Below are 12,970 nucleotides of genomic sequence, written 5' to 3'. Positions count from 1 at the left end.
TTTTGGTCATTCAAACGTAGATGACACTGATATTCACTCTGCATATAATTAAGATGAAGCTTCTTTGGTGAAATTCAAATTCAACTTCAACTTTACTTCATTGTCACATCACACAAGTTTGGTGTAAAAAACTCTTCTGACACATCTCGATCTCTCACATGGTGGTTCTTTTTGGACCTTCGGCATTCATATTCTGCCTTGAAGGCCTGATCTCTTCTCCCCTTTCCGTGTCGCAACCTTCACTCTGCCTTAAGCCTGTTCGTGTTCTCTCTGCTAAGCCTGTTATCCAGTGCAACTCCTTTACAGCAGGTTACACCTTATCCCTCTCTCTTTACTTTTACTTTACTTTTACTCTTTCTTTCTGTCTTCCTATCTGTCTTTCTTTCTTTCTTTCTTTCTGCTGTATCTCTAACTGATACGCACGCACATCTGGGGTGTGTGAAGGTGAGAGCAGTAGGTGTGTGATAAGGATCTAGGATCTGAATATCTGAGTCCTCCTGTGTGAGAGTATGTTTCACATATCTCTGGTCCTCTGCTAGAGTGGCACACACACACACACACACACACACACACACACACACACACACACACACACACACACACACACACACACACACACACACACACACACACACACACACACACACACACACACACACACACACACACACACACACACACACACACACACCATGGTGTTGAAGTGGATGTAACACATAAAAGCAAAACAAACAACACTCTCTTCCCGTGGCAGGTATCGCATGGTGCATTAAAACCCTGCAGTACGGGTCCACTTGCTTCCATTTGAACACTCTCCCAGTTAAAATGAACACTCATGATTTTGCAGTGTAAACTCCGGCTCCTCCTCCACCCCAGGTCTGCTCCTCACATTCATAACACTCAGCTCCATGCCAGGTGGCTGTCTCCACCGCTCTTTCGCCCCATAAATCAAACTGTCGTCGAGTTGATCAATAACAAGTCAATTAGCAGACGCAGAGAGATGAGGGTCTCAGGGGGTCACTGCTTGTTTGTTAGACAGACATCTGCAGCTCTGTCCCTGTCTGCCACCGAGCTATGGGTGTCACTTAACGTGGAGGCATGTGGCTACCTGGCCACCATAAATCTAAACATCAACTATAAATAGGGTTTGGAACATCTTGCTCCAATTCATCATCTGCTTGTTCTTGGCTACATAATGTATGGAGCGTAATGTACCACTGCATACATCAGGTCTCCCTTTCGAAGGCTGATCAAGGTGGATGGACCCAGACACAGTAACTTTTAGTCATTGACATAGTTATACAGCATGTTCACCATGTAACCACTAAAGCCCTACATATATACGGTACATGCATGCTTGTCTAATTATACTTTGTCCTATGACAAATAGTGAAAATAGTCGATCTACAAGCTCAGTACTGTACATCTGCTATTTTTGAACATTTGTAACTGAAGCTGTAGCATCTCTAAGCTGGGAGGAACATTTGCAGAAAATAGCATAGACCTATCAAAATAGATTTGGTGTAGAAGGAAAAGAGCAAACCGAGTACAGAGCCGACCCCGGTCAAGTAGCATTAGTTTACTTTGTATTTAAGTGGATAAATCATTTTGATAAAATTCTGAAAATGTTTTGACTTTTTTGAAAATGTGCCCAACACAATTCTATTTAAAGTTAGAATTTAGGCATTTGACAGATGCTGTTAAGTGCACTTACTCTGTTAGTGGCATGAACCCTAACAAATGACAGGCTAAATGCTCACGTAAGTAGAGTGCAAAAGAAAACAATGAAGTGCTACAAAGTAACTAGGACACCAGTCACTGTGTGATAATTCTTTGGGGAAAAGTGCATGCTAATTAAACGGCCAACTATTTTCTGTGTTTACGGTCACCCTTGACCACATGCAAGAGTAGTAGATATAAAAGCCATAAAGCTCGCCCCTTTGTTAGGCCGCCATGATGTGGAAAGACCAAACCGCTGTTTGGCGGCCGCTTACTGTGTGGTTAATGACTTGGCTGCCATGTCCCGCACAACAGCAACAGGCTCCTGTGGTGACGAGAAGAGATTAATCCCCTGGATAATTACAAACTAGAGTGATTTGGGGCATATACTCCCCCTATCCACTGAGACATCACATCAAACCATGCTGTCTAATTAGTGCTCACTGCTTATGTAGATTGGAGCGACAGGCGTTTTATAGGAATGAATGAAAAGCCTTAGTTGGGTGCTGTGACGCGTCACTCGCGTGTCAAAAATATACGGTCTTCAAAATCATAGTGCGCCACGATGCAACGCGTTGTGAGCTTGTAGATCTGACTAAGCTGGTGTTTCTCAAATGGGGGTATATGTGTAACCTTAGGGGTATTGTATATGTGGAGTCACTACAAGGGGTATGTGAGAGCAATAATAACATATTTTACTGCCATGTTTATGGATAAAACATTTTCACAACATACTCGCACATCGACGGTGGGTGCTGGGCCAATAAAACTAAACTAATCTCACAGGATCTTCATCAGATCTTCATACTGACCTGATCCTGTGAGATCGAAACGTTACGATAATCCTTTGCCTGGAAGTTGGTGTGCGGGCTCTACCGCCTTTCATAAAACATTGACAAACTTTGTGTAAACCTGCTGATCTGTAAAGTGTTGAGCCAAATTAAATCAAAACCTGACTATCACAATAGAAAGCAATACTTATTTGCATATTATTTGAACAAAGCCTATATTGACATATAAACTGGACTGAAATGCTACTGACACAGCTTAACATGTATCTGCTCAGGAAAAAAATTACTTTTTCCACCACTGGTTGACTTGGATTCAGAGCATTAGGGAAAGGGGGTACTGAAGCCAAAAACATTTGAAAACCACTGAACTAAACAAAAGGCTGTGCTTGAATCTCCTAAGAGCATCCACGCAGGGTAAAATAAAGCTTGGTGCATCGCAGATCTTATTGTGAAAAAACGTTGCAAACTGTTACAGTATAAAAATATTGGACATGAGTACTCCCTACCCTCCTTCAAAACCGCCATAAAAGAGCACCTGTCTGCAATTTGCAAATGGACCTAGACAAGTCTTCTAGCTTGCCAAAAGAAATTACCCCCTCACTGTTTCACTGTAAATATACTTTTACTGCTGCTAGAATTGATGATCTCTTGTATAGTATTGTATGTCTGTATATGTCTTGATGAATTGAATACACAGGACCACAAGTCCTCAGGGCTTTTTGTGTTATCCTTTTAGCATTATTGTATAACTGTACCTCTGTACTTTTTGCAAACTGTTGATAAAGTATTCAATCAATCAACCAATCAAACTCACTGTAGAAGCAATGACAATATGGAATCGTTTCTTGTTATTGACAAACACGCACGGTGGGGTTGTTTTGAGAAATCCATTGTGACTCTGCACTCGTAACCTTTTCCCAGGTTTAACAGTGTGTGTTCTGAGTTACGAGGCCACCTGGCTGAGGTGAACCTTCAGACATGGGAGATAATGATGACATGATGGCTTCTCCAGCTGAGGTGCCGTGCGGTGGCATGCACAATTGTTTGTTTGGGGGTTACTGTTGGTTGTGTGTGTGTGTGTGTGTGTGTGTGTGTGTGTGTGTGTGTGTGTGTGTGTGTGTGTGTGTGTGTGTGTGTGTGTGTGTGTGTGTGTGTGTGTGTGTGTGTGTGTGTGTGTGTGTGTGTGTGTGTGTGTGTGTGTGTGTGTGTGTGTTGTGTTGTGTTGTGTTTTTTGGGGTTAACCTTGTTTGTTCTCTCTCTCTCTCTCTCTCTCTCTCTCTCTCTCTCTCTCTCTCTCTCTCTCTCTCCTCATCAGCTGTATGGATCAGGTGGCATCAACTGACTGTTGGGATCCCACACCAGTGAGGGTATAAATACCAGACACGAAGGAGAGACATTGAAGGGATCCCCGCTGCATGCAGAGACAATCCTTCGTAGCACCAAGCTGGGAGACACTTGGAGACAGATAAAAACACACAGAGTACACACGCTGTGTGTCACATCGGCTCCCGGGCTTCCCCTGTGCTCCCATGCGGAGAAGACCCCCAACCCCCGGGGGAGACAAACGCCAGCTGAGACTGAAAAACAAGGTAGGGGCCCAGCTGACAAACACATGCACACAGCCTTAGCTGTTTGTCTCAGAGGACAGTTCAACACAGCAAACACATACAAACACACACACAGAGCTGGGGAATGAAGGGGGCCGCCAGATTCCAGCCTCCCAGGGATACAACGCACAGGGGCAGATAGAAAGATGGATAGAGGGACCATGCTGAAATGTGTGCACTATTGGTGTGCAATGGTAAGACTCACCAGTGGAATTAAGAGTTTATAGGCTTGTTTACATGATTCATTCTTTGAACTGCGAATGAACTGCGTACTCTGACTGAACTTCCAGACTGTGCACATTTTTTAATTGAAATTGATCAAATCTGGGTTGGTTTGGGACATATGGGAATAGGAATGTTTTAATATGGTGGGTTCTTGTTGACCTTTTCTCCTGTGGGGTCAATCACTTTGTTTCCCATCACCCCATCCTTTCTTGTGTTTTTAAATGCCAGTCAAGCTGGCGAGAATTGGAAGCTGGAGGCTCCCAATTCTTCAGCCACAAAATGACTAATGTACGTGAGAGACAGCCTTACAGGGGTAAGGTTGTCCATTTAGCAAATCGCTGTGTCAAAGTAAAAAAAAAGGCACAATGGCTCCCCGAGCGATGGAATTGGAGATAAGAGAAATGAAGATTTCGTTGCTGTATTGATCCCCAATGCTTGTCTCATGCATTTTACAGAAGACCTAAATGGCACGTATGATATAATACAGCACTCAGTGTCAAGGCTCTACATGCCTCCCTGACTGTGCAGGGGGATTTTAGACTTGATGTATAAATTCAACAGGAATCAAGTAAAGCTGATAGAATGTGTCTTGGCTCAAACGTGAAAAAGGCACTTGGGAAATCCGGGGATTTTTTACAGTTAAATCTCTTCTCTGTATGTTTTAATGGGCTTCTCACAGGAAGCTGACATTATTTAATACTTTTGTTATATGGCTAACTATGCTCTCCTCTCCTCTCCTCTCCTCTCCTCTCCTCTCCTCTCCTCTCCTCTCCTCTCCTCTCCTCTCCTCTCCTCTCCTCTCCTCTCCTCTCCTCTCCTCTTCTCTCCAGGGTCCACAACATTTCTCCCATCATGGCGGAGCAGGGCCTGGAGACAGATGGCCCCAGATCCTCTATGCCAGCTGAACTCCATCACGATCATTCCAAGTTCTCACACTGGAAGTTCAAACTGTTTCGGGTGAGGTCCATGGAGAAGGCGCCTCTCCCCAGTGAGACGGGGCCCGAGAAAGCAGCCTCTGGCATCTCGCCCCCTGCAGATGATAGTGAGCCTCTTCCTGGGAGTGTGATGAAACTGTGCCTTGGGGGCAAAAGTCAAGAGTACATAGAGGGTCCAGGCCGGAGAGTAGATCTGAAACTACAGGAGATGGACACTCATATGAACCACCTCAGGTGAATGCACAGTGCACACACTCAATATAGCTATACTACTGTACCATACTTTCCTGTACTATACTACAGCTGTTGTACATTATACTATACCATACTATACTATACTGTGTTTTATAGAACTATATGAATTAATGAATTACATTTTTATTTTTGTGTCAGGACAAGACACGATTATAAGACAGCAAGACAAAATGATGCATAATATTTATAACATAATTATACAAACATATCCCAAGCTTTCTCTAATTATTCAGCAAATGCAAATACCTTGTGTTCAAAAAGCCATTTATGTCTTTATGCATCACTGAACCACATCAAATCTGAGTTTCAACAGTTCTCAGCAGAATGCTTGTTACGTTCAGAATAATTTCTGCCTAAGTCAAAAAGTTAGCCTCAGGCTCATAGCATAATTGCCTAAGGCCACGTCTACACAGAGACGTTTTTAGGTGAATCCGCAAAAGTTTTTAATCGTTTTTTAGACGTTTCGTCCACACGGAGCCGGAGTTTTGGGTCCGCCAATACGCGTATTTTTGAAACCGGGTCCCAGAGTGAAAATAACTCTGAAGACGCCACCCTTGCGTCTCCGTGTGTACACCTAAATACGCATTTTTTCTGAACCGATGAGCTCCACCTCTCGCTTAACCCGCATGCGCCGACCCCCCCCCCCAATCAATCAAAGTAAAAGTACAAAAGTATTGGCTTCAAAATATACTTAAAGTAGCAAAAGTAAAATGTTTGAAAATAGCTCAAGCTCACAATGCTTCTCGATGCGCGTTGTGAGCTTGTAGATCGGCTATTTTCAAATAGCCTATATATAAAATAGGGCTAAAGTGGTTAATGTATGTTTTATAATGTAATACTTTATATCTGCAAAGTAACTAGTAACTAAAGCTTTCAAATAATTGTAGTGGAGTAAAAGTACAATATTTTCCTCTGAGATGTAGTGGAGTAGAAGTAAAAGTATAAAAAATTGGAAATACTCCAGTAAAGTAAAAATACCTCAAAATTGTACTTAAGTACAGTACTTGAGTAAATGTACTTTATTACTTTCCACCACAGCACCACCCACAGGCCAGGCATATATACTACAGTGTTTTCAGTGGTTTTGTGTGGACACACACATTTCTTGAGACGATTCTGTGTGTACGGTAAACTTTTTGAAAACGACTCTGTGACATTTTTTAAACGTCTCCGTGTGGATGTGGCCTAAGTCATTTGTGTAATGTAACAAGCATTCTGATAGGCTGAGGACAATAAGGCACAATGAAGCAGCAGTGTTAGGAGAGTAGAGTTAGGCAGAATGGCAATTTGGCCAAGAAATTAGGTCGGCAATTATGCTATGAGGCTAACGATATACTATACTATACTATACTATACTATACTATACTATACTATACTATACTATACTATGCTATGCTATGCTATGCTATGCTATGCTATACTATACTATACTATACTATACTATACTTTACTATACTATACTATACTATACTATACTATACTATACTATACTATACTATACTATACTATACTATACTATACTATACTATACTATACTATACTATACTACACTATACTGACTGGCTGTATAATTGTCTTCTTTGAAGGTGTCTCTGTCGGCTCTGTGGCGTTGCTCTAAGGAAAGTTAAAGGCACAGAGCATGAGGTGCAGGGTTCTTTGGATGTGGAAAGCAGGTCTGCCTTGCGTAAAATGAGCTGCAAGTTCACGACCTGGCCACAGGTCATCCTCAAGGTCTTCAAAGTGGACGTGGAGGAGGACACAGAGGCCATCCACCCCCCATCCTTCTGCCATCGTTGTTGGACGGTCGCCATGCGGGGAGGAGGCTTCTGCAGCTTCTCCAGGAGAAGGGTACCTGAGTGGACGCCCCACTCTTCACTCTGCTCCCTTTGCTTTCCCAGGAAGCGTTCACTCCAGCGGAGTGGGAGGAAGAGGAGGAAGCGTCGTCATGGAGCCCAACACATGGCCAAGAGAGCCAAGTTGGACCTCTCTGATCACCCTGTCCCTGGTGAGAGGAGATCTCTGAGACCAAAAGCAGGTCACCGCCAAGGTCCTGCGGACAAAGTCTGGGTGAAGCCCAACATTCAGAAGGAACAGTGGGTGAAGAGCATTACTCACTGTCAGAAAGACCACCTCAGTGCCGGGCTGATCTCCGAGGGACTTCCCGTGGACTTCCTCTGCTCCCTCACCTGCCTGGTTTGTGACCATCTGCTCTCTGACCCAGTTCAGTCCCCGTGCAGACATCTCTTCTGCCGCAGCTGTATTATGAAATATACCCGCGCGCTGGGACCCCACTGCCCGTCCTGCTACCTGCACTGTGGCCCTGCTGACCTCACCCCGCCCACCAAGGCCTTCCTGGCCGTGCTGCACTCCCTCCCTCTCGTCTGCCCGAGAGACGGCTGTGGGGAGCTGGTGAGGCTGGACACTTTCAGGGCTCACTGTCTAGCACACCAGCAAGAGGAGCTGGAAGAGAGTCACGCAGACGACTACCTTCCGATTAACAAGGGAGGCCGACCCCGTCAGCACTTGCTGTCACTGACCCGTCGCGCCCAGAAGCATCGACTCAGAGACCTGAAGAGCCAGGTGAAGGTGTTTTCTGACAAAGAGGAAGGAGGCGACATGAGGTCAGTGTGTCTCACACTGTTCCTGCTCGCCTTGAGGGCCGGAAACGAGCACAGGCAGGCAGACGAGCTGGAGGCCCTGATGCAAGGTAATAGAGCCATTCTGTTCATCTTTTTATGTTTTTTTCATAAATTAATGCTATTGGTCATCCTTCGTCCATTTAAGCCCTGTTTTACACTTTGTCTTATAACTGTGTCTCACAAGCGTAGCAAAAATAGCCTATGGGCTCACAATGGGTCACGTGTCACGTGCGTTGTGAGGTTGTAGATGTGCTATTTTTGCTATTTTTGATAATAGCTAAAAAGGTTTTCATTTTCAACTATAATGACATGCCCAAAATCGGGATGCCGGGTTGAAAATGGTTACGTCTGCCTGTGGGTTTGATAGATATTTAACCAATTTAATGTATTATATACTGTATACAGTAGTAATAATAAGTACTTGGATCCATTGGAACACAGCTTCTTTTTTCCATTTCCTGAAAAGCAACTGTTTTGGACATACAAGGTTTCCACCCAATAGTGTCAATATGCAGAACAGATCCCTTAAATGCTTTGAAAAAGAGAATGAAAATGCAGCGGCCTTTGCTCATTAATATTTCTGTGTACCGCAGAGAAATGCAACCATCTCATAAATAACAATGAGTTGAAAAGTTCACTATTACATGACAATGGAGGAACTTGTCTGGGAGACTAATTGAAAAGCTTTTTTTCTTTAATTATTTGCCTGTCTTTTGAACTGCTTCTGTCTTGTTACACACCCAGGCTCCTCCCTGGTTCTCTCTCATTCTCACTCTTCCTTTTATACACAATAACAACTCTTGTCAAGGGGCTGTTAATATCAAAACAACATCAGCGGCTCTTGTATCTGCAAATTACACAGACAGCACCATCCTCCTCTCTGGGGAACAGGGGCCAGCTGGTGTCTCTTTTCATTTGCAGCCAATACATCACTTTTGCCAGCTCCAATGACTCACCCTCATATCCCCCTGTAACATTTTTTAAATTAGGAAATATTGCATTTTGTTATTATCATGAAAAACACAAAAACAGGCTTATGGGGAGTTTTGGACTATGGACCCTCATTTATGTGTTAGTTAGATTCAGGTGTCTCTCTCCGTCAGATAACATTTAGCTAATATCTTATTATATGGACAGCAAATGCAGGGCATGCAATTACTGTAATGAAATGTTAGATAAGGCAGTTATTATCAGAGCAGCAGAATACACTTAAACATATTAAACAAAGGCTTCACTGCCTGTCTCCTTTCTCTTTCTCTCCCTTTTGCTCCTCGATTATTGTCTTCGTTCCTAATCTCTCTCTCTCTTTTCCCTCACTTCTTTTTTCTTTTACAGGCAGAGGCTTTGGGCTGCACCCCGCTGTGTGCCTCGCCATTCGGGTTAATACCTTTCTGAGCTGCAGTCAGTACCACAAGATGTACCGGACCGTGAAGGCCACCAGCGGCCGCCAGATCTTCCAGCCCCTGCACACGCTCCGTGCGGCAGAGAAGGAGCTCATCCCTGGCTACCACCCGTTTGAATGGCAGCCAGCCCTCAAGAGCGTGTCCCCCTCTTGCCACGTGGGCATCATCAACGGGCTCTCGGGCTGGGCTGACTTGGTGGATGACTCACCGGCGGACACGATCAGCCGGAGGTATCGCTACGACGTGGCCCTTGCGTCTGCCTTGAAGGACCTGGAAGAGGAGGTGATGGAGGGACTGAGAGAGTGCGGGCTAGATGACAGTGCTTGCACCTCAGGCTTCAGTGTAATGATCAAAGAGTCCTGCGATGGCATGGGAGATGTCAGCGAGAAGCATGGCGGGGGCCCCGCCATCCCTGAGAAAGCGGTCCGTTTCTCTTTCACCGTCATGTCCATCTCCGTGATGCCGGATGGGAAAGCGGAGGCGGTTACCATCTTCACAGAGCCGAAGCCCAACTCCGAGCTGTCCTGTAAGCCCATGTGCCTGATGTTTGTTGACGAGTCGGACCACGAGATGCTTACTGCCGTCTTGGGGCCCGTGGTCGCAGAGCGGACGGCAATGACAGAGAGCCGACTCATCCTGTCCATGGGGGGCCTCCCCCGCTCGTTCCGCTTCCACTTCAGAGGCACAGGCTATGATGAGAAGATGGTGCGCGAGATGGAGGGCTTGGAGGCATCAGGCTCCACCTACGTCTGCACCCTGTGCGACTCCACCCGGAAGGAGGCCTCTCACAACATGGTGCTCCATTCCATCACCCGCAGCCACAGCGAGAACCTGGAGCGCTACGAGACATGGCGGAGCAACCCCTTTTCGGAGTCTGTCGATGAGCTGCGAGATCGGGTGAAGGGGGTCTCCGCCAAGCCCTTCATGGAAACACAGCCCACTCTGGATGCGTTGCACTGCGACATTGGTAACGCCACTGAGTTCTACAAGATCTTCCAGGACGAGATCGGGGAGGTGTTCCAGAAGGCCAACCCCAGCCGCGAGGAAAGGCGACGCTGGAGGGCCGCCCTCGACAAGCAGCTGAGGAAAAAACTCAAGCTCAAGCCGGTGATGCGGATGAACGGGAACTACGCCCGGAGGCTGATGTCCGAGGAGACCGTGGACGTGGTGTGCGAACTGGTGCCCTCAGAGGAAAGGCGGGAGGCTCTGAGGGAGCTAATGGGGCTTTACATCCAGATGAAACCTGTGTGGCGTGCCAGCAACCCAGCCAAAGAATGCCCTGACCAACTGTGCCGCTACAGCTTCAACTCCCAGCGCTTTGCGGACCTCCTCTCCACCACCTTCAAATACAGGTATGACGGAAAGATTACCAATTACCTGCACAAGACCCTGGCCCACGTCCCGGAAATCATAGAAAGGGATGGCTCTATCGGAGCATGGGCCAGTGAGGGGAACGAGTCAGCAAACAAACTATTCAGGCGCTTCCGTAAGATGAATGCTCGTCAGTCCAAGGCTTTTGAGCTGGAGGATGTGTTGAAACACCACTGGCTCTACACCTCCAAGTACCTGCAGAAGTTCATGGAGGCTCATAAAGACTCTGCCACAGCTCTGAAAGCTACCATTGACCCAGGGGAGATCCTGGAAGGTGAAGATATCTCCCCTGACGCTTCTCATGTTTGACAATGTTAAGCTTGATTGATTTTATAATCTCAATACCGGGATTGTGATCTGAAGCTGGTAAGTATTTCTTACATAAACATTATGAGAAATTAATGACTGGATTACTTTTTATTGCAACATTTGGACTTGTAGCAATATAATCTATTATCTATGACATTGAAGTTTATTGCCGTAACTGAAGGAAATCGTTTACACTTCATTTAACGTACATGATTTAAAAATGTTTTCTCCTTTTAAATGTCCCATTTAATTTACTTGCTTAATTTCAAGAAGGCTGTGGAATATAATATAATACATTACGTTATCATATTATGTAATTCCAGCCTTTATATTTGGTTCATACTTGTTCATGTCAAGTTAATGATCACAGTTCAAAAGCAGGCCAGTGCACAGAGGTAACATAGAGGTCTTTCTCCTTTCTTTTAGCAGGAGAGATTTTGTTTTTTTATCTCCAGCTTCCTGTGAAATATGGTGCAGTTTATTGTGTTGTGGGGTTATGACACATTTATACATTTATACAGAAGGGATATTTATGGAAACAGATGAAAGCGCTGTAAGTCATGGTAGGGAAATTGTGTTAAAGAGACCAAATTTATGACCGCTGTATTAATTTATCTTTTGGGCTGGAGCAAAATGGAATCAGCAGGACCCAAATGCTCTTTGTTTCACGAGTGCCCTCAGAAAAAAGATTATTTTAGTGCTTTATGGTGGGATCCCTGAGGGGATTTAATAGATGCCAGGTCACTTTGAACCAGTTTTATCTCTATAGAGCTTTTGCACAGTGGCAGAGAAAATGATACTTATTCTACCTCTTCTTCACACAAAATAAAACATATACTGACCTTTTTTGTTGATATCATAGAAAATAGGTTTGGTTCATTACTAAGCCCAGTACCGTGTGGACTTCCTTGCGGGCTCGGCTTTGTCATATTTTGCCAATGTTTTTCTCAGCGAGGGGAGGATGATGGACGACAATAGGAGAAAGTGGATGTAAACTGCATTGTTTGAGTTTATACATTTGTTTGATTGATTGATTATTTTCTCCCGTTCAGCCCCTGACTATTTTGTATTGTGACAGGCAATTTTTATTTTCTTATTTGATTGAATGTTCTTGGTTCGTTTTCCCTGTCATAACTTTTACCACATGACAGCAGTGTGAAGTATACACATTTTCATTTGACAGTTGTCAGAATCCTACAATAACGTCATGCTTTACAGTATAGTGTATTGTTGTGCTGTGTCTCATATTTGTGTTTGTCCATATAATGAATTGCATTTCCAAACTAATGGATGATGGATGAGTCATGAAATTCCACTGGTTCACTTTGCACAGTGCACTTCATCATTTCTTTCTGTTTTTACAACACCATTTTGAATATAATGAAAATTGCATTCTGTGGATGGAGAGAACTTTGAGTAGTCTGTTTTAAGGTAATACGTAGAAAATGTTTGATGTAAAAATGTTCAGTCTTCCATATTTCCAGTGTAGGCTACTTGCACTGAAGCAGAAGACCTACAATGCTGCACAATGCAATCCTCTGTGTTAATTTTACTCTAAGACACTCTAACACACTAGCGTTACAAATGGATAAATTAACACTATGGATTTTACTATGTATGTATATCTGTGGTGATGAGGACAAAACCTTCCTGTATGTAATGTTAGTGTCCAAGTCTAGGAGTTTTCTTGTGGACAAATATTTGTCATGTTGTCAA

The 12,970-nt window shown here is 44.4% G+C and overlaps 1 protein-coding gene across 1 annotated transcript; it reads left to right on the top strand.

Annotated features, from left to right (window-relative positions):
* Window positions 1–3,960: 3,960 nt before the first annotated feature.
* Window positions 3,961–11,254, top strand: rag1 (recombination activating 1; the record flags this gene model as incomplete). The annotated part of the gene is made up of 4 exons (XM_080438064.1): window positions 3,961–4,099; window positions 5,173–5,511; window positions 7,119–8,239; window positions 9,507–11,254. The coding sequence occupies exons 2-4, from the start codon at window positions 5,195–5,197 to the stop codon at window positions 11,252–11,254; spliced, it is 3,186 nt and encodes a 1,061-aa protein (XP_080294190.1). The 5' UTR covers window positions 3,961–4,099; window positions 5,173–5,194.
* Window positions 11,255–12,970: the final 1,716 nt, after the last annotated feature.

The sequence above is a fragment of the Gymnoscopelus braueri genome (genome assembly GCF_963280865.1).
Source record: "Gymnoscopelus braueri genome assembly, chromosome: 9".
In the NCBI taxonomy this organism is placed as follows: Eukaryota; Metazoa; Chordata; class Actinopteri; order Myctophiformes; family Myctophidae; genus Gymnoscopelus; species Gymnoscopelus braueri.
The sequence above is the reverse complement of the archived record's forward strand: the minus strand, read 5'-3'. Positions and strand labels throughout refer to the sequence as shown.